Source organism: Trachypithecus francoisi, unplaced genomic scaffold (genome assembly GCF_009764315.1).
Source record: "Trachypithecus francoisi isolate TF-2019V2 unplaced genomic scaffold, Tfra_2.0 Contig00073, whole genome shotgun sequence".
Lineage (NCBI taxonomy): Eukaryota > Metazoa > Chordata > Mammalia > Primates > Cercopithecidae > Trachypithecus > Trachypithecus francoisi.
Genome location: NW_022680468.1, coordinates 143,471 through 168,087, shown reverse-complemented (window position 1 = coordinate 168,087; position 24,617 = coordinate 143,471). Strand labels below are relative to the sequence as shown.

At 50.1% G+C, this 24,617-nt stretch overlaps 1 protein-coding gene and 1 long non-coding RNA gene across 8 annotated transcripts in view; both read left to right on the top strand.

The window, feature by feature from the left end:
- Positions 1-4,372, top strand: part of MAP2K3 (mitogen-activated protein kinase kinase 3) — a 36,298-nt gene extending 31,926 nt beyond the window's left edge. For all 7 annotated transcript variants that reach the window (XM_033221445.1, XM_033221529.1, XM_033221304.1 and 4 more), the window contains 3 exons: positions 1,263-1,402; positions 2,632-2,677; positions 3,288-4,372. In XM_033221445.1, the coding sequence (XP_033077336.1) occupies positions 1,263-1,402; positions 2,632-2,677; positions 3,288-3,371 (270 nt within the window). In that variant the 3' untranslated portion in view covers positions 3,372-4,372. The remainder of the gene's footprint in view (positions 1-1,262; positions 1,403-2,631; positions 2,678-3,287) is intronic.
- Positions 4,373-12,380: 8,008 nt separating this feature from the next.
- LOC117090021 lies at positions 12,381-23,866 on the top strand. Its single transcript, XR_004439872.1, has 3 exons — positions 12,381-12,500; positions 12,993-13,211; positions 23,626-23,866. It is a non-coding gene; the product is annotated as an uncharacterized LOC117090021 (long non-coding RNA).
- The last annotated feature ends 751 nt before the right edge of the window (positions 23,867-24,617 follow it).

Genomic DNA, 24,617 nt, shown 5'->3' with positions numbered 1-24,617 from the left:
CAGGTATTTTTGAGCTCTTTAGAAAAAATAAAGGAGTACGAGGTTGAGGATTTGGACACTTCTGCTTTTCTAATTATAACTCTCATGGCCACTGGCCCTTCTCCTGCAGCTCATATGGGGTACTTGCTCTACATATTGCAGTCAGTGAGTGCAGAGAAAAGCCCCCCCAAATCGGTACGGTTTTGTCCTGTGAACACACGTGCACACACACGCAGTGGGCCCTGCATGTGTGGGTATGTTTGTGTCTGAGCTGGAAAGGGCCTCTAGCTTGATGGGAGGCATGTTCTCAGCACAGTCCTTAGGGTCCTGTCCAGGCTCCAGTTGCCAGCGCCAAGCATTTGTGCTGAGGTCTCTTCCGTTCATCATGGTGAGGACGGCCCATCAGTGAGGGCCCTTGTGCTGAAGCCTGGGAATTCTCTGTTCTTCCAGGCTGGAGCCAGAGCTGACATGACTTGTTTTTTTCATCCAGTCATCATGACTGGAGCCCAGACTAGTCCTAGCTAGTCCATCCCTTCCATGATGACTTCTTGCCAACCACAGGGAAGACACAGGGCTGGGAGCTTGGAGCGAGGACAGAGACCCACCGGCCCGATGTCACCCACAGGAAATCCGGATCCAGCAGGGCACATGTGGCCACACAGGCCACTTGTCTAGGAGGGAAACTGCCGGGGCCCTGCAGAAGATGAGGCTGCAGGCTCATGGGTGCAGAGGCGAAGCAGCCTTATGGTCTCACACTCTGTGGCCTTGGGGACAGCCGTGTGTATGTGTGTGTGTGTGTGTAGCATTTCCCACGTGCCTCCTCTGTGAAAACAGCAGCCCAAATAAATGACAGCAGATGCTGAAGTCTGAGATGGTCAGATGTTAGGGCGGGGAATGGCTGTGACCACCTGGGACCTGCCCACCTGGCTCATGAGGCTGCGGCCCGAGGTTGCCACCTCCTCAGATTTTTCCAGAGCAGCTGGAACCTGCATTGTTTTGTAAAATCTTCAGAATTCAGGTTGTCTGAAAACCCAGCGATGGTCCCACCAGTCCTGGCGTCGGCCACATCTACTTCCTGAGCTGGGTCCTGCTGGCTGGGTGGGAGGAGATAAGAGCTTTCTTGCCTTTGTTCTGCTGGGATGGGATAGGGAGATGAGCTGTGCAGCTTTGAGGCCTGGCTCTGGGACCGGGATGGGTGGGAGCCCCCAACCCTGGCTCCTGGGTGCAGAGTGTGGGTGTATCTGGGGCCGGGGCCTCTGACCCCTCCCCTGTCACCGCTGCAGATTGAGATGGCCATCCTGCGGTTCCCTTATGAGTCCTGGGGGACCCCGTTCCAGCAGCTGAAGCAGGTGGTGGAGGAGCCGTCCCCTCAGCTCCCAGCCGACCATTTCTCCCCCGAGTTTGTGGACTTCACTGCTCAGTGGTGAGTCTTGGGTGCTGCTGAGCACCTGTCACTGCCCCCCTCCGGCCAGATCCCTGCACCTTCCTGGGCCCTGTTCCTTTTTGTTTTAGCAAATAAACCCCCAGATGACATAGCATCAAAATATGTAAGGCAGAAACAGCTGGAGCATGAGGCGCATTTGACAAAACGATGGTCCTGGTGGGAGATTTTAGTATAGTTCTTCCAGAAGTGGACAAATCAGATAGACTGAAAAGAGAACAAAGTGTATGGAAGATTTGAACACAAAAAACAATTTTGCTTTTATTGATATCTAGAACTTTGTACCAAATTAAAGAATGCCCCACAGGAGCCTTATAAAAATCATGTTTGAGAGGCTGGGCGCTGTGGCTCATGCCTGTAATCCCAGCACTTTGGGAGGCTGAGGTGGGCGGATTACAAGGTCAGGAGTTGGAGACCAGCCTGATCAACATGGGGAAACCTTGTCTCTACTAAAAATAGAAAAATTAGCCAGGCATGGTGGTGTACGCCTGTAATCCCAGCTACTCAGGAGGCTGAAGCACGAGAATTGCTTGAACCCAGGAGCCAGAGGTTGCAGTGAGCCTGAGCAGAGATCATGCGACTGCACTCCAGCATGGGCAACAGAGCGAGATTCTCTCTCTCAAAAAAAAAAAATCATGTTTGAGGTTACAGAGAGAATAAGGAAGAAGGCAAAGTCATACAGACCAACTTCTCTGACCATAATTAAACAGAGCGAGAAATGGGTAAGGAAGAAGCGGCCGGGTGCGGTGGCTCACACCCATGGTCCCAGCACTTTTGTTGTTGACCATAATTAGCAACAGAGGAGCCCAGCAGTGTCCCTGGGCAGTCTGACCCCTTTAACTGGGGACTAACCTCTCCCAGAACCCATGATAAGGAGTTTTCTCTCCTGACTGAGGATACCAAGTGTATGCTTGTTAGGCAGAACATGGCAGTCCCATTTTGGTGTTGATATGAAAATTCCTAGGTCACTATGGAGACAAGAAAACCAGGACCCCAAGAGCCAGAGAAACTTGCTACGAGTCTCTAGTTTGCCCCTATGAATGCCTCTCCACCCTGGGAGAAGCCCTGGACACTCCTGTCCCTTCTTCCCTGGGTGCACGTGTCCCCTGCTGCCAGGCCTGGGGCAATCCCAGAGTGGCTTGGCTGGCCCTCGGGAGCTGGGCTTCCTTCCTCCCTGCCAGCCTGGCCACAGCTGCACTATTCTCTCCTAGCCTGAGGAAGAACCCTGCAGAGCGTATGAGCTACCTGGAGCTGATGGTGAGTATGGGCGGGAGGTGCCTGCCTTGCTCTTCAGGGCTGGCTGGGGCTGGCTGGGGCTCTGGGGAGAGGGCTACGTCCTGCACACAGATGGGTAGCTCCTCCGGCTGGTCCTGTGTTCACTCCTTTAGGTGCTCGGTCATTTGTTTGCTCCTGCATATCTGGCTCCCTCCTCCCTCCTTCCTGCATGCCAGGCCCTGGAAAGGATACACAGGCAGTGTGTGACAGAATGGGGCGGAGGGGCCAAGGGTGGCATCAGGGAAGGCTTCATGGAGGAGGTACCATTTGAACTGAGCCTGGAAGGATGAATAAGGGTTATCTGCTGATGGAGAGGCTGTCCCAAGCACAAGGTCCAGCATGGGCAGAGGCCTGACGTGTCGGAGGAAAGGGAGGTCAGTGTGGCTGGAGAGTGACCACAAAAGAGCTGAGGAGGAGCCACAATGCCATCTGTGACTGTCATGGAGGGCCTCCTGGGGGTGGAGGTCCTAGAAGGATAAGTAGGATTTTGCCAGTCAGGAGGAACACTTGGGCTGGAGCTGGTTGGGGAGGAGTGGCCACCTCCCCCTCCCGCTATCCCCTCCATGGTGACTGTGCCTTCTGTCATCCCCAGGAGCACCCCTTCTTCACCTTGCACAAAACCAAGAAGACAGACATTGCTGCCTTCGTGAAGGAGATCCTGGGCGAAGACTCATAGGGGCTGGGCCTCGGACCCCACTCCGGCCCTCCAGAGCCCCACAGCCCCATCTGCGGGGGCAGTGCTCACCACACCATAAGCTACTGCCATCCTGGTCCAGGGCACCTGGGAGGAACCGAGGGGCCTGCTCCCACCTGACTCTGCAGCGAGCCATTTGTCCCAAGTGCCAAAGAAGCAGACCATCGGGGCTCCCAGCCAGGCCCTTGTCGGCCCCACCAGTGCCTCTCCTTGCTGCTCCAAGGACCCGTCTCCAGCTGCTGAGATCCTGGACTGAGGGGGCCTGGATGCCCCCTGTGGATGCTGCTGCCCCTTGCACAGCAGGCCGCTGGTGCCTGGGTGAATGGGCCACTCTCTTGCCCAGCCTGGATGCCACCCAAGTTGTATATTTTTTTAATCTCTTGACTGAATGGACTTTGCACACTTTGGCCCAGGGTGGCCACACCTCTATCCCGGCTTTGGTGCGGGGTACACAAGAGGGGATGAGCTGTGTGAATCCCCCAAGACTCCCATGAGGGAGATGCCATGAGCAGCCCAAGGCCTTCCGCTGGCACTGGCGAACAGGGCCTCTGCGGGGCACACTGGGTCACCCAGTCCTGCCCGCCACCCTAATCGGTGTCAGTCACCTTTTCGTTTTTTTTTTAATTTATCCTCTGTTGATTTTTTCTTTTGCTTTATGGGTTTGGCTTGTTTTTCTTGCATGGTTTGGATCTGATCGCTTCTCCCCCACCCCCTAGGGTATCAGCCTCGCCCTCTGCTCAGGCTGGGGTCCAGTGGGAGGGGCCCAAGATCTCTGCTCAGCGAAGTGCAGGGGGAGCCTTCCACCTCACTCTCCCTGAGGACTGGCTCGACGGGGGCTATGGGTTTGCTTTGGTGGTGTTTTTAAAAAAAGAAAATATATTTTTTTGAAAAAACGACTGCCCATCCCGGGTCCTTTCCCTGATGGGTTGGGGCAGTTACCTGGTTGCTGTTTTAATTAAAAAAAAAAAAAAAAAAGGATTAAAGGTTGTGTGAGACTGCATGTGACACCTGTGAGCCCTCCTCTTACTTGGGGAAGGTTGTGGCCCCTCGAGGGACCTTTGCCTCTGGGCCAGGGCCAGGGTGTCGTGCTTAGGGGAGGGAGGGTTGCCGACCCATCAGGCCCTTCTATATCTGAGGACACAGAGGCCCCCAGAGGGCTGTGACGAGGTAACATCCTGTGATCATCCAGGCACCAGGCCCTGTACTGACGCTGGACAGAGCAGCGAACATATAGGCCCAGCCCACTGCTGGCGGCCACCCATCCCACTGTCCTGGAGTAGTGACAGTCAGGTGCACAGAGCGGCGAGCACCCCGGACACTGCACCTGGGCTGGACACGGTGACCTCATGGAGGTTACGTGACCTCCAGTCTACAGATGGGGAAACAGACCCAGAGAGCTGACATCACTTGCCCAAAGCCACACAGCTTATAAGAGAAAAACAGACTTGGGGACAGGTGGTGGGCTCCGCAGAAGGCTCCGGGGGGAGTGGGGGCAGCCTGATGAAGGTGCCCTTGCAGTCTGGCCCTGTGACACTGGCAGCATGGCTGGGGCAGCAGCGAATTTGCTCACGTAAGCAGGGTGTGCTCAGCTGCAGGTACCGTTGGGTTCGAAGTTCAGCTGATGGCCTGAAGGACTTGCGTCCACCTGGGCTGTTCATCAGTCTCAGGTTCACCCCCTCATGGGGACCAGTCAGGACCCAGGGACTCCAAGAGCTCAGCACACCATGCCCAGGGTACCCCGAAGTCCCAGGACTGGCTCTTACCAGCTGGGAAGGAGTCAGATTCATCCCCACGCCAGGAGGGTGGGTGTGATGGCTCAGGTCAGGTCAGGCATGAGGGACTCAGCGCACCATGGCTCAAGGTCTGAGAGCAGGGCCTCTGTGGCCCTCTGAGGAAGCTTAGGATGTGTTCCCAGGAGGAGGGTCCCCATGGGGTCTGTCTCACCCTTGTCCTGCCGCACTCCTCCTGTCCTCCAGCCCCTGTCTGGATCAGGTCTCTGCCCACTAACCCTTCCCTGGCACAGGGGCTAATAGTTCCTGGGAGCTGTTGTCTCCCTCCCTCCATCCTTCAATCGTGAAGACTTGTTCTCACCCCAGGACCTTTGCACTGGCTGTCCACTCTGTGTAGAACACCCCCTCCCCCGTCTTCCTGTGACTGGCTCCCCACAATCCCATCCGGGTCTCCCATGTCACCTCCTTAGGGACGTCTTCCAGGACCACCCTGGCTCAAATAGCCTCCGCCCACCAGGCCCAGCCAATCTAGCTCATTATCCTGGGTTATCCAAGACGAGACCTGACTTGTCACTGTTGTGTCGTCAGCACTGAGAATGCTGCCGACACCGAGGGAGCGCTCGGCTTCGGCTGAATGAACACATGAAAGAATGAATGAGGGAGGGAGGGAAGGGGGGAGGAAGGGAATGAATCCCTTGATGGGGCGCGGCCCCAGGTTCCGTCTCCTGTAGCCGCCAGGGGGCGGTAGAGCTCGGCTTCAACCGCGTGCCCTGGAGCCCCGCCCGGCCCCGAGCGCCAGTCCGCGTCCTCGTGTGTCCTCGGCGCGGCTGGAGGCTGCGGGCTTGCCACGCGTCAGCCCAGTTCTCGGCCTCCGTGGCTGTCCTACCCGTGTGCACCTCCTGACCCGGCCCTCAGGGCTTCCGGGGACTCTGCAGCTTGCAGAGAGCAGCAGACCCAAAGCCTAGCGATTTACCATGCGCGCCCCTGAGGTTACCCAGCGCCCCGCAGCTCACCGCGCAGCTCGCGGCTCGCAGGCCTGGCTGGACGCCCTAGCCCTTCACAGAGAGCAGGCTCCTCCACGCACGACTGCAGCCCCAGTCGTTTCCAGTTCCCTTGCCATTTATTAGACACTTTTGCTTTTACAGAGCATGTCCAGCCATCAGAGTGGGGAAGTCAGTGTACAGTTCACTAACATTTACGAAGCCCAGGCCCTTGACAGTATATACTACCCATGGCCTCCGTGGAGGTCTCAAGCGGCAGGGCCCCTCTCCCCTGTTCCCTGGCCCTGAAGTGGGGGAATGGGGATAGGGAGCGGCCGGGCCCCACCTCCCCCGGACGTCCGCATTTCCTGTCAGGCAGCAGGGTCCGGGCAGGCGCCTCTTCCAGGCCTGGGATTAATGAGTCTCTGGACCCGGAGATGGCAGAGGCATGTGGACTTTCTGTTCAATTACAGCCGTGAGAGCCTCCTCATCAGGCAGCATTAAAAATGCAGCAGAGAGGCCGGGCGTGTTGGCTCACGCCTGTAATCCAGCACTTTGGAAGGCCGAGGTAGGTGGATCACCTGAGGTCGGGAGTTCGAGACCAGCCTGGCCAAGATGGTGAAACTGCGTCTCTACTTTAAAAAATACAAAAATTAGACGGGCGTGGCGGCGCACGTCTGTAATCCAAGCTATTTGGGAGGCTGAGGCAAGAGAATCGCTTGAACCTGGGAGGCGGAGGTTGCAGTGAGCTGAGATCGCGCTGCTACACTCCAGCCTGGGTGGCAGAGTGACACTCCTTCTCAAAAAAAAAAAAAAAAAAAAAAGAAAAAAAAAAAAGGAGAAAGAAAACCCAGCAGACAGGCCTGCTCAGGAGCAGTGAGGCTGTGGAGAGAGGATTTGGCGAATTCCCTTCTAGAGGCCAGGGCGGGAAGCCTCTCCTCCAGATCCCTGCTGCAGCTCCTGTCTTCGGTGGGGGCCTCCGCATGGTCCACAGTGCCCCACCCTGGGTGCCCGCCCCCGCCTCCCCTGTACCCTGAGTCTGGCTCCCTGCGCTTCACCCCGAGCCTGGCGGCACAGGGCCTCTGCACGGGCTGTCTTGTTCTCCGCCAGCAATGCTCTTCCCTGGATGTGCTCCCGCTCAGGGGTCTGCTCAGATGCCTCCCTGACCACCCTTGTCCTGCCGCACTTTCTTCACATTTATTTATTTTCATTCTTGCCCTGCTGACCGCCTCCCCCGCAAGACCAGGAGGAGCAGGCCTTGCTCACAGCAGACAGGGCAGGTGCAGGAAGGCTGCCACAAGGCTCAGCACAGACAGCAGGTAGCAGGGCTGTGCGGGAGGTGGTCTGGGGGCAGTGTTGCCGTTCTGTTTATTCCAGGTGTCCGCCCTGGGAAGGCTCTCTAGAAGCGAGCCGATTCACGCGTTGTGCTGGCTGAGGACTCTGCACCTCAGAGAAGGGAAGGCAGGAGCTTCAGGCCAGACAGCAGGCAGCACTCATGCCAGGGGTTAGCGTCGTCCGGGCTTCGCTCCCGCTCCCATGCCCTCCCTCGGAGCCGGGCTTTGCTTCTGAGGGCAGGTCCCAAGAAGGCCCGTGCTGCCCACCTGGCGGCTCAGGCTCCAGCAGCCCCGAAACAGTGGTCAAGTCCCTCTTCCCCCAGGGAATGGTCAGGGGCCAGCAGGATTGAATGTGTCCCCCAAGCTGCTGTGTTGGGAGGTGGGGCCTCACAGGGGGATTAGGTCCTGGGGGCCCGCCCTCCTGAATGGATGAAACCCGCCAGCCATCTCCCAGTGGGTTAGTTACCCAGGGGGTTGGTTGTAATAAAAGGGCGTTTTGCCCTCCCCTGCTCCTTGCAGCACTCTCTTGCCTTTCCACCTTCCTTCTGCCATGGGAGGACACAGCAGGAAGGCCTTGTTAGATGCCAGCCTGGATCTTGACTTCCCAGCCCCCAGAACCCTGAGAAATTTCTGTTGTTTAGAAAGTACCCAGTCTGGGCTGGGCACATGGCTCACACTTGTAATCCCAGCACTTTGGGAGGCCAAGGCGGGAGGATCACTTGAGGCCAGGAGCTCAAGACCAGCTGGGGCAACATAGCAACACCCCATCCCTACAAAAATGCCAGATGTGGTGGTGCCTGTCTGCAGGCCCAGCTACTCCAGGAGCTGAAGTGCGAGGATTGCTTGAGCCCAGGAGATCGAGGCTGCAATGAGCGGTAATTGCCACTGCACACCAGCCTGGGTGACAGATTGAGACCCTGTATCCATTTAAAAAAAGAAAAAAGAAGAAATCATCCAGTTTGTGGTATTTTGTTATAGCAACAATGAAACAGATGAATACAGGCCCCCAACACCAGCATTATTATCTCATCCTGGTTTCCTTGTGGGCAGGGGCCATGGTGGGCAGGCAGGACCAGTCACCTCATCTTCCAATAGGGGCTTGACCTCTGACCCCACCTCTCCCTGATGCACCAATCCCCTCGACCACGCCCCCACCAAGGCCTGCCGGCCTCTGCTTGCATACCTGCCCTGATGGGGAGCTCACTCACATACAGACACGATTCCTGGAGGGATCTGGACTCCATCTTCTTGTCCCTGTTCTAGTTCCCCAGGCCTGTGACGTGAGGGGCCCATGTGTAAACCCTGGCTCACTCTCAATGCTCATTTCTTCGCCTTTTGTGAAAGCTGTTGCAAATCCTTTTGGAAACCAGGTGGGAGGGTCTATATATACATTGGCTGTACTATGTTTATCAGAGCTTGTGTGTCTTCATGCCCAGGGCAGCCAGCTTCTCCTGGAGGTTACAGAGGCTCAGTGAGGCTCTGACCCCTCCTGAGGCCACCAGAGAGTGAGGCAGAGCCAGGGAAGCCCAGAAACCCAGGTGTCCTGCCCCTAGTCCCTACCCCAAGCTGAGGCTCTGCCCCGCCCCAATGAGCCACCTGCCAAGCCAGGTTTAGCTGCAGCCACCCACTCTGTCCTCACAGAAGCCGTGGGCTGCTCTATTCCTGTTCTGGGCCAGCCTTATTGGGGACTTGGGGAGGCCTGGGGAGGCAGTGGCAGCTGCAAGCTCTGGTTGGGGATGGGGGAGTTGCTCTGGGCACTAGCCTAGGAAATTCTTTCCTTGTCTGCCTCCCAAACCCTCCATGGCTCCCTATTCCCACGACATCCAAGGAAAAGGAGGCACAGCATGAACTTGACAGCAGAGCCTTATCTGGGTTGTTCTCCACAGGGCTTGGCCCATGGCACGCGTTATCTGAGCACCTCCTGTGTGCCACGTTGTGTTCTAGAACCGTAGCTGTAGCAGGGCTCAGACAGACCTGGGCCTGCTCAGCCAGGGTGTCAGGCAGGGAGGAGGCACTCACCCTCGCGGAAAGCCGTGCTCCCCCCATTCTTCCAGCATCACCCCATGATCACTCCCTAAGGAGAAGCAGTGAACTCGATCTAAGTTAATTAGTAAAGTCATTTAAACTAGTTAAGCTTAATTACCATTAAATGATTACATTTAATTAATTAAATTTTTTATATTTGAATTTAAAAGCCCCTGGGGCAGGCAGGGATTTTGTGCCACCCAAGAGACCAAGGGGTTGAAGGACAGATGGCGTGGGCCCTGCAGGGCGTGGCAGAGAGACTGAACTTCATATTCAGGGCAAAAGTCACTGGAGGGCTGTGAGCCGGGGAGAGTCATCTAATTGCATTGAGAACAACAGTGGCAGCAAGATCACGCCTGTTTGCCCTCAAAGCCCTACTCCGTGCCTCTTCAGCCCCCACTGTCCCCAGCCCTTGGGTCAGATAACCTTGAATTTGACACTGTCACCCCAGGTTGTATGACCTTGAAGATGTCACTGCACCTCTCAGAGACTCAGTTTCCTCATCTGCAGATTGGGGCAGGATCTTGCAGGATTGTGGATGGTTTCAACAGAACCCTGAAGCATGGAACAGGCTGGCACACAGTAGGCACTCCATGAATAGTGCTGTCCCTCTGGTCCCTGCCTCCACTGCCTCCTCTTGGGCCAAACCCAAGTTTATTCTGCTTCCTACAGTCGCCTTCAACTATGATCTCTCCCCGTGGGGTCCCTCAGGACACACATCCATGGCAGAGCTGGGCTTGCCCTTAGACCTTGGGCCAGGAGGCTGGAGGCATCTGTCCTGGGACTGTGAGATTTCACAGGCTGTGCTTGCAGGCAGGCACAGACCTGCCATCTTGGGGTCCTGGAGCCCTGATTGGAGCTAGGGCAGAGCCTGGCCAGGTGCCCAGACCCCTTCTTGGGGCCCACTTGGTCCCTTCTGTCTGTGGATGACTTTCAGTGAGTCAGCACATCCCTCATAATTTGGTTGCTGTGAAGTGGAGCTGAGGGGTCAAGGATGCTTGCGTGAGTGCAAAGCCAGCCAGCTGAGGCTGGTGTTCCTCACGAGCATCCGTCCAGCCAAGAGAGGAGACCTGGAAGTGTATCTCCTGTGCCATCTCCAGGGGATGAAGCTCCACTTGCACCCAGCAGTAGCTCTGTAGATGACAATGGCCTTAGTTAGCTCTTCCCTGTCTCACTTCTCCACTTCCCTATGGCATTTCCTAGGATTTACTTGAGTCCAAAGCTTCTCAGTGTCTGAGAATGTACTGGGAGAATCCAAGGAGACAGCGCCTCTGAGAATCATGGTGGGCAGTACAGGAGCTGACCACAAAGTGCTCAGCAAATGACGCCTGATGTTGCAGGGATCCTTGCTGCCCCACTGGACCACGCCCTCCACATCACCGCTGGTGCTTCCCCACAGAGTCTGAGGTCTACTTCCCCCAGCTTCTGTCACACCTTTAGACTTCTCTGTGGCACTGCTTTCTCCTTTCCTCATCATCTCAGCTCCTCCCTCTTGTTAGCTGTGTGACCCTGGGCAAGTCACTGCACCTTTCTGATTCTCCACGTTTTCAGCCCGGTGTGCTGGGACCTGACACCCTCTCTGGGCAAATGCCAGCATACTTTGCTAAGCAGTCCTATCTCAGGTCTTGTGGTGTCTGCCAGAAATCTCCAGAAGGCAGAGGATGAAGGCCTGGGTGTTAGTGTGCTGGCTAGAGGTCCTGGGGACAAAGGCTGGTGGGGTGGGGGTATTGCACTCCCAGTTGAAGGTCCTGGGGAAGTGTTTGTGGGGCTGTCAGTCATTCATTTTGTTGGGTCAAGGTGTGAGGAGGTGGGCCAAGGTGGGTGGGGGAGGTTGACAGGTATGGAAATCACAGAGGGCCTGGAAGGCTGCTGCGAAGAGTCTGGCACTCCTGGGCATAGAGTAATGTTGGTACCTTGACCGGAGCCTGCAGACCTCCTTACTGGGACAAACCAGCTCCCTGCCTGCTCTGTGCTGTGTTGCTAACCCTTGCATCTCAAACCTGCTTCAGAGAAGTATGCAGCAGGGAAGCCCAGCCCCTTGCCTTAAGGCAGGACAAACTCAGAGGCATAATTTGTGCTGCAGAGCTCCCTTGGGCTCAGGCCATGGCAGGGATGGAAAATGAAGAAATCCTTCCTTGTCTTCTCCTTCTTTTCCCCTGGCTCCCTCGCTGGTTTCTGCTGGAAGAAACTCCCTAGGGAAACATTTGCACCTGAATCCTCCTCTCAGACTCAGCTTCTGGGAGAACCTGACACGAGACAACCTGCTGGCCCTGGGCACCATAGGCAGGTTTTAATAGAATGAGTTTATTGGCTAGAATGCAGGTTTGGTTACTTATTAAAAAACGAAATCAGCCGAGCGCAGTGTTTCACGCCTGTAATCCCAGCACTTTGGGAGGCCGAGGCGCGCGGATTGCCTGAGGTCAGGAGTTCGAGACCAGCCTGGCCAATATGACGAAAGCCCGTCTCTACTAAAAATTACAAAACTTAGCCAGGCGTGGTGGTAGGCGCCTGTAATTCCAGCTACTCGGAAGGCTGAGGCAGGAAGAATTGCTTGAACCCGGAGGGGGAGGTTGCAGTAAGCCGAGATCGCGCCACTGCACCCCAGCCTGGGCGACACAGCGAGACTCCATCTCGAAAAACAAACCAACACCAAAACCCGTTAATGATGGTTTAAACAAGGTAGACGATTATTCGCTCCTGTAACAGTCAGTGGTTCACGGGGGACGGCGGGCTGGGTTCCATCGCTCTTCTGCCCTTCGGGGTGTGGGTTCGTCCCGTTCCTCCAGGGCACCTACAGGGCGCCCCGCGCCGCTCGGACCCCGTTGGCAGTATTGGGTCACATGGACCACCGTGGCCGCAAAGGAGGCTGGGAAATGTAGTCTTTTTTTTTTTTTTTTTTTTTTTTTAAGGGAGCCAGCCTTCCCCGGAACAGTGGGGTCCACGGCTGCGGGAGGGGAATAGAGGTGCGGGCTGTCATTCCATCCGCAGGGGGCACAAACTTGAAAGCGGGGACAAGATTCTTTTAGGAAGAATGGTCTTCATGTAAGAAAATATGCAGAGGATTCTGTGGGTGTGGAAAGGGAGCTCTTGCCGGGGATGCAGGTAGATGTTTCTGGAAGTGGCCGGCCCAGGGCGTCCTGGGGCAAGGAGTGGCCAGGCAGGTCCTATGAGGACCCTCCCAGGGAAACCCGACCTTCTTCCATCTCAGGGAAAGTGGACACAGGCAGCAGCCTGGGAGGGGCGTCAGAGGTGGGGAAAAGGAGCGAGTGTAGACGGAACTCTCCAGGCGAGCAGGGACAAGTTGCAAACGACAAAGCTAGGTCGCGAGTGTAACGACACGGAACATGGCAGCAGTGGGGTGAGGGACCCTAGGGCTCCTGGGAACTTCCGGGGCCGTTTGAGAAAGCCAGGTTCCCTCAGGAGGGGTTAGGGGCGTTTCCATTTTAAATACTAGCGAGGTGTCCCGGGAGGCTGATAACTGGCTTCTGTCCATTTTCCACACGTGTTTGAAAAACGAATGTGTCATATGTGCAGATGCGCATCCCTGGCGCCCCAGCGTCGTCTGCGGCCTTCTGTCCCGTGATTACCGTTTTCCGTGGCTTCCCTGAGACACTCCCTGCCCTGGACGCGGCCTCTGACTCCAGCGTCCACTCCAGTAAATAGTCCCGACGTGGACACCTTGCGCAGGCAGCTTTGTTGGCATTTCAGATTGGAGATGATTTCCTCCGGCATGATTCCCAGAAGAGAAATCGGGTAGGAGAAGTGCATTTGCCTGTAAGGGCCGTGGTTGGTACAGTCAAATATCTGCCTGGTCCAGTGGTGCCAATGTACCCGACCACCTGCAGTGCACAGGCAAAACCTTGCTTGCAGAGGGGTGGGATAGTTTGGTTTCATCTCTTTCCCAGATTTTTAAAGTACTGTTGAAGATATTAAGCAATTTAAAAAGTAATTTTACCTATAATCCTGTCTGCTAGCATTTTGATTTGTATCCTTCTAGCCTTTTTCCTAAATATAAATTTTTTATTGTGTGAAAATTTACATACACAAGCCTTTTATTATGAAAGGTTCAAACATACACAGAAACAGAGAGTCACATAAGGAACCTTCAGGAAGCCACCAGCAGCTGCAGCAGTGATGCCCGCACACAGTCCTGTCTCATCTCTACCCTCAGCTACTTCCCTTCCCAAATTATCTGAACATTCGTTCCATTCATCCAGACACAGTATAATTTAATTCACAAATATTTCAGAGCATAGCTCTGGATGATTAGGATCCTAAAAAATGGCAATAACGGTCTTTAACATTTGCACAAGTAACAACCATCCCTTAATATCAGCAACCATCCAGTCTCTGTTCAAATTTCCAGTTGTCTCATAAATAATAGAATTAGCAAAAGAATGGTTTCATTTGGTATCTGAATAAGACCCCGCGTCTCGACTGGCTGATGGTTTGCCTCAGTGTCTTTCATTTAGTGGTTGCCCCTCCCTGTTTTCTTATAATTTATTTGTTGAAGAAACTGGGTTGTTAGATTATAGAGTTTCCCATAGTCTGTACTTCCGGTAAATCCGTAGCTGGTCTAGTGACTTGACCAGATCAGGTTGGACTTTTTTTTTTTTGGCAAGAGCACGTGGTGCAGAGTTCTGTGCTCTTCTGTTGGGAGGCAGTGTTCTGTCCTTTCTTTGTGGTATTAGCAGCTGCTGATGCTCAGTGCCTGGACTCATTAATTGATTAGTGGTTGCAAATAAATTTAAAACGAATGAGTGGTTGCGTAATGGTGATAGTCTATCATTCCTTCATGTATTTGCTGAAATGTTTCTATAGAGAGAAACTTCCCATCTACCAAACTTCTGCTATTTGGCTACCTGGTGGTACAGTTTACAAACTGATATATGCTTGATCTGGTTCCTCTAACAGTTTTCTAAATTAAATTGTTCTTCCAGTAGTGATCAAGTAGGGATAAAAAAATAAGTACAAACTGGTGAGTTCAAAGACACTTTATGTGTTTTAATTGATTGCATTAATTGCCCTTATTGAAGTTCAACTTGTCCCATCTTTCAAGCTGGTTCTTGAGTACTTTGGACATGACCCCAGTAGTCTTTGAGAAGGTACTTGCTCTCTGGTTTAGCAGGAAGCTGCAGGTTTATTGTGTGCATTCACTGCTCTAGACCTGGAGTCAGCCATTTCTCCTAGGAGCCCTAGTTCCTTTTACTGAGCATAATACTCAGCATAATGCAATGATTGAAACAGTTTAAAATGATTTTTTCTTTTTGTTTTCAGGGCGTATTGCACTAGAAATGTATAGTCAATTTATGGTATTTTGAAGTTCCTTGGAATACTTCTTCTCAATGTGGTTGTAAAACGTGTATACACAGGCCGGGCACAGTGGCTCACGCCTGTACATCACGCCTGTCACGCCTGTGACAGAGCAAGACTCCATCTCAAAACAAACAAACAAACAAACAAAACAAAAAACATGTATACAGAGGTTCATTTGTTTCCTTTTGCTTTTAATGTTTAGGGAATTTGTAAAACTTTTATAATTATATAACATACTTACATGTTTCTAAAATCAAATCTACGGATGAATTATATTCAGAGAAGCCTAACTTCTATCCCCGTCTGTCCCACCCTGTCTCCACTCTTCCCCATGTGTAAGCATTATACACAATATACGGTTTATCCTTCATGGCATTTGTAAAACATGGCCACAAATCCTTGGATATTCATCCCATTAAGAGATGTGTTCCATGTCCCTTTGCTTGTATCTGAAGGACTTGTAACCGCTTTAGCTAACAGTGTGGCAGAAATGATGTGCAGAGACTTCTGAGGTGGGTTGTAAAATGCCTTAGTGCCTCCACCCAGCTCACCTGGGGCATTCGTGCTTGGAGCTGCCTGAGCCACCGCGTGAAGTCCAGTCACTCCAAGACCCCTTTTTGGAGAGGCCATGTGTAGGCACTGGGTCCACCTGCTGAGCCCAGCCTTCCAGAGGTCCTCCCAAACACTGCTGTGTGAGTGAAGCCATCATGGGGCCTCCAGATCAGCCCATTCTCCAACTGGATGTCAATGAGTGATCTCTATCAATACCGCATGGGAAAGAAAAACCACCCAGCCAGTCCTGCCTGAATTCCAGACCCAAATAATCACTTACGTAATAAAATGATTGTTCAGACCTACCAAAAAGGTAGTTTGTTATGCTGCTTCAGGTGATTAGAACGCCCTTCCTTTTCCATTTTCAGTATAAGATGGTTCATGTAAGTGTGTATCCTGCCTCTGTATTAGATAAATGGTAGCATATTACAGTTACTTCCCTATGTCACACTTTTCACTAGACAATATGTCTGGCCATCACTCCAGAGAGATTTTATTTTATCTTATTTTATTTATTTTTTATTTGAGACAAGGTCTTGCTCTGTCACCCAGGCTGGAGTATAGTGGTGTGATCATAGCTTACTGCAGCCTCAACTGCCTGGGTTCAAGCAATCCCTTTTGTGCCTCCTGAGTAGCTGGGACCACAGGTGTGCACCATTGAACTGAGCTAATTTTTTTTTTTTTTTTGAGGCGGAGTCTCGCTCTGTCGCCCGGGCTGGGCTGGAGTGCAGTGGCCGGATCTCAGCTCACTGCAAGCTCCGCCTCCCGGGTTCACGCCATTCTCCTGCCTCAGCCTCCGGAGTAGCTGGGACTACAGGCGCCCGCCACCTCGCCCGGCTAGTTTTTTGTATTTTTAGTAGAGACGGGGTTTCACTGTGTTAGCCAGGATGGGGTCGATCTCCTGACCTCGTGATCCGCCCGTCTCGGCCTCCCAAAGTGCTGGGATTACAGGCTTGAGCCACCGCGCCCGGCCTTTTTTTTTTTTTGAGATAGGGTTTTCCTGTGTTGCCCAGGCTGGTCTCAAACTCCTGGGCTCAATCAGTCCTCCTGTCTTGGTCCCCCAGAGTGTTGGGATTACAGGTATGGGGGTCCATCTCAGCCTCCAGAGAAATTTTAAAGCACAGGTTTGAATTTTGTTTTGTTGGCCAATATAGAAATCTTTTTTTCTACTAATAGGTGAATTAAGACCATATAATCAGTATGTTTAACCTCAGTTCTGTCATATTGTTTTATGTTACATTTATACTTATGTAAGTCTTTTCAACAAATTGTTTTTCAGTGTGGCTTTTATTTTTCTCTATCTCTTATTTATTTATTTTTTTGGTACTTAGGAAGGGTCATATTTTTGCGGGAATGATTACTTCATACTAATATCTGTGCATAATGCTTTCAGGCCCCTTTTTTTTGTCTGTTGGTTTCCTATTAAGAACAATATTGAAATTTGCTGGTGTCCTCTTCCCTTTCCTTTCTCTCCCACAGCACCTGATTTGAATTAATATCCTTTTACTCCTAGTTATTGACTATAAGGCAGTCAACAAGCTTATTCTACTTTTCATATGCTCTTCGCATTTTCACTCAAATATCTCATAATCATACTGTAACAGCTATACTTTATTCCTTACAACCGTTGTTTGCTCCTAATTGTATAAGTAAGTATAGGCTGTATATGTTGAATACTCACCACCAGCCCTTATGTTTCTGTTTCTCTAGTCACTTTGGTTGCCTGATGCTTGTTTTCTGATAGGGTCCTCAGTAGGTGCTCCCAGGAATAATATTCTTGGAGTTTTTGCATGTTGATAATTGTTTATGGCCCTTATACTTGAACATCAGTTTGGCTGGAGACATATCTTTCTTGGATCATACTTTACCCCTTTAAGAATGTGACCATACTAGTCCCTTGTCTTCTGGCATGAAGTATTGATGTAGGTAAGTCTGATGACAATCTGATTTTCCTGATAAGTGACTTAATCTTTTTCTTTCTCTGTTTTCTTTTTGTCATGCCATCTTGTCTAAGAGTGACTTGATCTTTTCCCAGATTCTTAATGGCATCCATAGAATATGTCATAGAATACGATTCTCTGTTGGCTGTGCCGGCTCACTTTTTTAAGGTACACAATGTTGTTTCAAGTTTTTATTTATCTAAGGAAAGTGTTTTTAAATTGTAGTGTTTAGTCTTTCTTTGATTCTTTAGCTTTGCTTTTCTTTTTCAGCAGCTGCTATTATACATATGTTAGATCGTTTGCCTGTCGTCTACATAGTCACTTTCTCTCACTGCTAGTTCTTTGTCTTCCATTTTTTTTGTTTTAGAAATGTTCACCATTTTATCTTCTTTGTATTCATCTGTGCTTGTGTTCCTTCTAGTTTAGTCGTCATTCTGAAATAGAGTTTTTCTTTTATTTCTAATTATTTATTCAGTTCTAGCACATCTTTCCTGAAGTCTTCCAACTTTTGTTATTCTTTTATAACTTTGGTTACTTTCTTAATTCCTGTTGGCTCATTTTTAAATGAGTTTCTACACTTTGGGGCAGGTACTTTGGGGCATGTGTTTCTGGAATGCCTTCATTATCTGTGGGGACATTGTTCATCATTCTCATTTTTCTTACAATAGTTGGTATGGGGTTTAGCCACAGTCATTTTGTATTGCTCATTTTTTAATGAAATGAGTTTTCTAGGGCTGGGCGCAGTGGCTCAAGCCTGTAATCCCAGCACTTTGGGAGGCCGAGACGGGCGGATCACGAGGTCAGGAGATCAAGACCATCCTGGCTAACCCGGTGAAACCCTGTCTCTACTAAAAAAATACAAAAAAAAAAAAAACCTAGCCGGGCGAGGTGGCGGGTGCCTGTAGTCCCAGCTACTCGGGAGGCTGAGGCAGGAGAATGGCGTAAACCTGGGAGGCAGAGCTTGCAGTGAGCTGAGATCCGGCCACTGCACTCCAGCTTGGGCCACAGAGCAAGACTCCGTCTCAAAAAAAAAAAAAAAGAGTTTTCTAAACTCTGAAGAAGAGGGTGGTGGGTCAGACTCACTTTTCTAACTTTACAGCTCTATAGTTTCCTCTTCTGTTGTTTTTGTGAAGTGCTAAAAAATAGGATCTTGTATTTTATACCCCTTTTCCTTTCTACCTAGAGCTTTTCTCCCTTCCTCCCTCCTGCCCTCTCTTGCTCTTTCTTTCTTTCATTTCTAGTTTTTGGTTCCTGTTGTCTCTGTTCTGTCCATTTTGGATTCTACTCTCACGCAGTTCTTTTTTTTGACAGTGTCTCACTCTGTCACCCAGGCTTGAATGCAGTGGCATGATCACAGCTCACTGCAGCCTTGACCTTCTGGGCTCAAGTGATCCTCCTGCGTCAGCCTCCCAAATAGCTGGGATTACAGGTGTGTGCCACCATGCCCAGTTAATTTTTGTGTTTTCTGTAGAGACAAGGTTTTGTTTTGCCATACTGGTCTCGAACTCCTGAGCTCAAGCAATCTGGCCACCTTGGCCTCCCAAAGTTCTGGGATTACAGGCATGAGCCACCATACCCCACCTACTCTCAGTCAGATCTCAGTGTGGACCCTGCCCTGGAAGGGAGTTTTAATTTATTAGCATGGAGAGTTCATGGGGCCTGTACTCTTCCAGCCCCTCTGACCTTTCTATGAACCCCTTGTAATCACCCATGAGTGGGGCGTGTAGCAAGTCCTCCCAGTCTCAGCAATGACTGTTACTTCTAGTTGGAAGCAATTAAGACCTGGTGTGCCTCCTCCTTCTTTTTCTTCTACTGCTGTGGTGATCTCCAAAGACACAGTGGCATCTAAGGTAGAGGGAGCCTTGAGCCCCCATCATCCCTATAAGGCACACAGAACAGACTGGAGGGAACTGGATCAGAGTCCTACAAGATGTTTAAAGGGAATGTGATTCCAGGGAAATCCCATGCCTGGCTTACAAAAGCCTTTGATGACTTGAAACTTAAAAAGGGATTAAATGACATTAGGACCTTTGCCCTTCTAGGAGAAAGGAAGTGAACTGAGAAAGTGGGAAATCTCACCCCAGATAGGGACAAGAAGAAAAAGGAAACAGGCAGAAAGAGAACACCCCAAAAGGCAGAATACGGGGCCCTGGAGGACACTGGACAGGGAGTTTCTCCCCTGAGAAGCATCAGGGCCTGATGAAAGGCCCATCCTCATCCTCAAGGTAGGGGCTCCCCACAGTGTGCCTGGCGGGCTCTCAAACTCACTATGAATCTTGACATGTCTGCACAGGCTCTAGGTGGGAAGGATGCCCGTGGTATCCACCAGAGTATACTGGGGAGTGTGGAGAAGGGTAGGTAACCAGTCATTTTAGTTCAGAAGGCCCTAGACAAGAGGACGCTCACAGACATAGACCTGCACATCACCCTGAGCTGGAGGCAGTGCTGAGTGGGACAGGTTTCTTCCCCTTAGGGAAGAGGGGTGTGTTCTCTGTATAGGAAAAAGGGAGCAAGAGGTATCTGGTGACTGTAAGGAAATATTACAGCAAAGACAACCAGCACTCGCTACATATCCATGGTCTCCTTCCTTTCCCAGCCTCCCTGCCTGTTGAGTTGAGGTCACATGACTCATCCTGGCAGATGGCAGATGCAGTGGGGAAATGTGCCAACCACAGTAGAGACAGTTAAGAGTTGGGCCTTCTCACATCCTCCTCTCTTGTTGGCAGTAACTGTGGAAGTCACGTGTTGAGAGGGTGGAACCGCAGGATGGATGCTGCTTGGATGCCAGCATCACTGTGTGGAGTAGAGCCGCCTTAGACATTACCCAATTTATCTTAGACTGGGACATGATGAGGAAATGAACCTTAGTTTGCTTAAGCCATCAAAATTGAGCGGGTTTTGTTACCACAGCTTGTCTTAATCTGTCCTAACACAGGTATATACTTCTTTTTTACACAAAATTGAGACCCTACCAATCATGTTATTTTATTTTATTTTATTAATTAATTTTTTTTTGAGATGAAATCTCGCTCTTGTTCCCCATGCTGGAGTGCAATGGTGTGATCTCGGCTCACTGCAACCTCTGCCTCCCGGGTTCAGGCAATTCTCCTGCCTCAGCCTCCCGAGTAGCTGGGATTACAGGCACCCGCCACCACACCCAGCTAATTTTTGTATTTTTAGTAGAGATGGGGTTTCACCATTTTGGCCAGGCTAGTCTTGAACTCCTGACCTCAGGTGATCCACCTGTCTCGGCCTCCCAAAGTGCTGGGATTATAGCTGTGAGCCACCGTGCCTGGCTCAACCATGTTATTTTATAATATGCTTTAAAAAACTCTTAAAGAATCAGTTTAATTGAGGCATAATTTATAGGCTTTAAAATTCACCAACTTGAAGTGTCAGTTTGATAAATGGAGACAGTTGTGTAACCCCTGCCATGCTAAACATTTAGGACCCTTCCTTCACACCCCAGAGACCTCACCTGCATATTTGCGGTTGACTTCCATTTCCACCCCACCCCTCCCACGCCCTCACCAAACATGGATTTGTTTACTGTCACTAGAGTTTCACCTTTTCCAGAATGCCATACGAATGGAACATAATGCTTTTGAACTTAAGCCAAAAGTCCATTCCTTTTTATTGCTGAGTCGTATTTCATGGTATGGATGTACCACGGTTTGTTTATTATCCATTCAGCAGTTGAGGGACACTTGGGTTGTTTCCAGTTTGGGGCTGTTGTGAATTAAGACGCTATGAACATTTGTGTACAAGTTTTGTGTGATCACATGTTTTCACTTCTCTTGGGTAAATAGCTGAGAATAGAATTTCTGGGTTCTGTGATAAAGGTAGATTCGACTTTAGAAAAGGCTGCCAAAATGTTTTCCAGAGTGGCTGTACCGTGTTTTATTCTAATCAGCAATCTATCAGAGTACCACCGTCTTCTTCATGAAGCTATGACCACATCATTATTTCTCAACTTAAGGAAAGACTTTTTCTGGAACATGATTTCAATAGTTTTGATAGTTTAAACCATCCCATATTGTTTAACATTTAGGTCACTTCCATTTTTTCCCCTGATTTTCGGTATGATTGTGAAGGGCATTTTGTAAAGGAATTTTAGTGCACATCTCGGGCTATTTCCTTAAGCAAAATTCCTAAAAATAGGGTTACTAGGTTAAAGGGTGAGCTTTTCTTTCGCCTTTGGATATACATTGCCCTCTTTAACTGTTGAACCAACTTCCATTAGAACCAGAGTGAGGGGCTTGTCACCCTTTTCCTGTCTGGTTTGGAAAGGGCCTCATCACGTAGTAAGGATATTCATCTTTCCAGTGCCTTATTTTCAGTTTTGTTTGCCCGTCCTACTCTGCTTCAGGTGTTTTTTAATCCACAGGCTTTTTAAGCTGTTTTGTCATGAAACATGTCAGTCTATTCTTTTGTGGCTTGTCTTTGGTGATACGCTTGGACAGGGCTTCCTCATCTGAAGACCATGAAAACAGTCACTTAAACTGCTTTATTTTTTTAAGACTTTGAACTTTACATTTAACACTGTGTGTATTTATTTGTAACTGTTAAGTGTATGAGACGTGCCAAAGAGAACATGGCATGCATGCAAGTTTAACAGATAATAATAAAAATGCTCACCCCAAGATACCCAGGGAAAAGAGGGAGCCGCAGAAGCGATCTAGTGTTTTCTTTGTTACGTTTATGTGGAGGTGAAAACCAAGCAAAATTGAACTGTATATTGTTTAAGAATACACCTTCAGAACTGTAAAAAGCAAGGGAGTTTGTTTTGAGGGGAGAGGGCTTGAAGCTGGGTGGGGACACTCAGGGCCTCCATGGGACTGGAATGCTCTGTTTCTTCAGGCAGATGATGGGCCTATTGGAGTCATTCTGGTCTAAACTGTATCCAGTCATTTAGCAAACTCTTTCAGTATGTATCTTTCTCTGTGGGTATACAAAAACCGAAACCAAAGTGCTTTATCTATCCTATCACTCAACAATCAACACAGAACACTCTGACCAAATGTTGGGGGATTTCTCCCCACCAGCAAGCAAGCACTTCTGCAGCAGACACCAGCTGGGTTCTGACACCATCGATCTGAAGACAGCATCAGACCACAGACTGAGGAGGAGACAGAGCAGAGACCCCTCTTAGGGGCACGTCAGCACTGCCACCCTACCCCACACAAGGAGATAAAGGAAAATCTTGAGTCCTTTCAGGGGAACTTCCAGGTACCCAGCTAGCCTTGAGCAGTAAATAAGCAACTTGATAAGCAAGAAGGTAATAGTAACATAAAACGATAGCCAAGGAAGTTAGAGTCAGGTGTTTGGTTCCCTATAGAAACCGAAGATAAGATCTTCACGTAGGTCCCTAAGTTGTTTTTAAGCACCACACTCTAACCAACTGAGCTAACCAGTGGAATCTGCTGGCACAGAGACTCCAGATAATGGGGAGCTGAGCACTGAACTCTGACCACTGCTGTTCTTTGATCTACATTTCTTCCTGAGGGGCCTGGAAGAAGCCACACCCACAGGCCAAACCTTAACATTCCTTTCTGCTGACCCTAAGTTTTTAGACAAAGCCTAGATTCCTTCATCAATGACAAATCAGAGAGTCTGAATCTGCCTATGACCCAGAAGTGCACCCACTTCGAGACATCCCACGTTTTTAGGCCAAACCAATGTGTAGCCCCAGTATATTGATTTATGATTGTACTTGTAACTTCAGCTTTCCTGAAATGTACCCCTGTGTTTAGGAGGCCTTGTTGGTAATTGACTGGGGAGGTTGGGTCTCAAGTGTGAGCTGTCCCGTTCTCCTTGCTTGGTGCCCTGCAAATAAATGCCCTCTCTTCTCCTGCTGCAAAACCTCAGTGTGGACATTTGGCTTTACTGCACTTGACAAGCAGACCCCAGTCCAGTGTGGTAGCAAGGGTTCAATCCCCAAGACTACCCCCCAACTTCCAATGTCAATCAAAAGCCCCAGGTTGTTTCACCTGTGCTTCTGGTCAACTAACGAGAAATTGGCGTTCCCATGACCACATCCTTGGGTTTAACTTGCTAGAGTGGATCATGGAACTTAGGGAGACGCTTATGTATATTTACTGGTTTATTACAAGAGATAAATATGACAAAGGTGACAGCTGAAGGGATGTGTAGGGTAAGTTATGGGGAAGGGGTATGGAACTTCCATGCCCTCCCTGGGGAGCACCACCCTCTAGGAACCTTCATATGTTCAGCTCCCTGAATCTGTCCTTTTATGTTTTTATGGAGGTTTCATTTCGGAGATACAATTGATTGTTATATGATGTGATTGCAATGTCACTAGTGATCAACTTAACTGTCAGTCTCTCTTGTCTTCCCAGGACTGATCCTGCCTCGGTCTTTCCTCTGACCAGCCCCGTCCTGAAGCTACCTAGGGACTACCAGCCCTCAGTGAATCATTCACATGCAAGAAGACGTCACTTTGGAGATTCCAAGGATTTCAGGAGTTGTATGCCAGGAAAAGGGAAGAAGATCAAACGTATATTTAACAATATCACAGTTCCACATAGCATTTAAGCAAATTTTTAGTTGTGGTAAGATATACATAATATAAAATCTGCCATCTGAGCCTTTTTTTTTTTTTTTTTTTTTTCAGACGGAGTCTCGCCTTGTCTTCCAGGCTGGAGTGCAGTGGCACGATCTCGGCTCACTGCAAGCTCTGCCTCCCGGGTTCATGCCATTCTACTGACTCAGCCTCTCGAGTAGCTGGGACTACAGGCGCCCACCACCACGCCCCGATAATTTTTTTTTCTGTATTTTTAGTAGAGAGGGGTTTCACCATGTTAGCCAGGATGGTCTCGATCTCCTGACCTCATGATCCACGCACCTTGGCCTCCCAAGTGCTGGGATTACAGGAGTGAGCCAACACTCCTGGCAACCATTTTTAAGTGCACAGTTCCATGGCATTAAGTGTGTTTATATTGTTGTGCAGTCATCACCACCATCCATCTCCAGAATTCTTTTCATCTTGCAAAACTGAAACTCTGTCCTCATTAAACAACTTCTCATCTCTTCCCCATCCCCAGGCAACCACCATTCTACTCTCTGTCTCTGTGAATTTGACAAGTTGAGGACCTCATGTAAGTGAAGTCATGTTTGTCCTTTCACGCCTTAGCATGATGTCCTCAAGATTCACGTGTGGCAGCACGTATCAGAGTATTCTTCCTTTTTAAGGCTGAATCATATTCCACTGTGGGTATCAACCACATCTTATCCATTCATCTGTCAATTTTGCACAGAATTAAAATTTTCCTCCTGCATCTCCATTTGACTCCTCAATTGTCCAGGAAGGTACATGGGTGTGTGGTGTGAG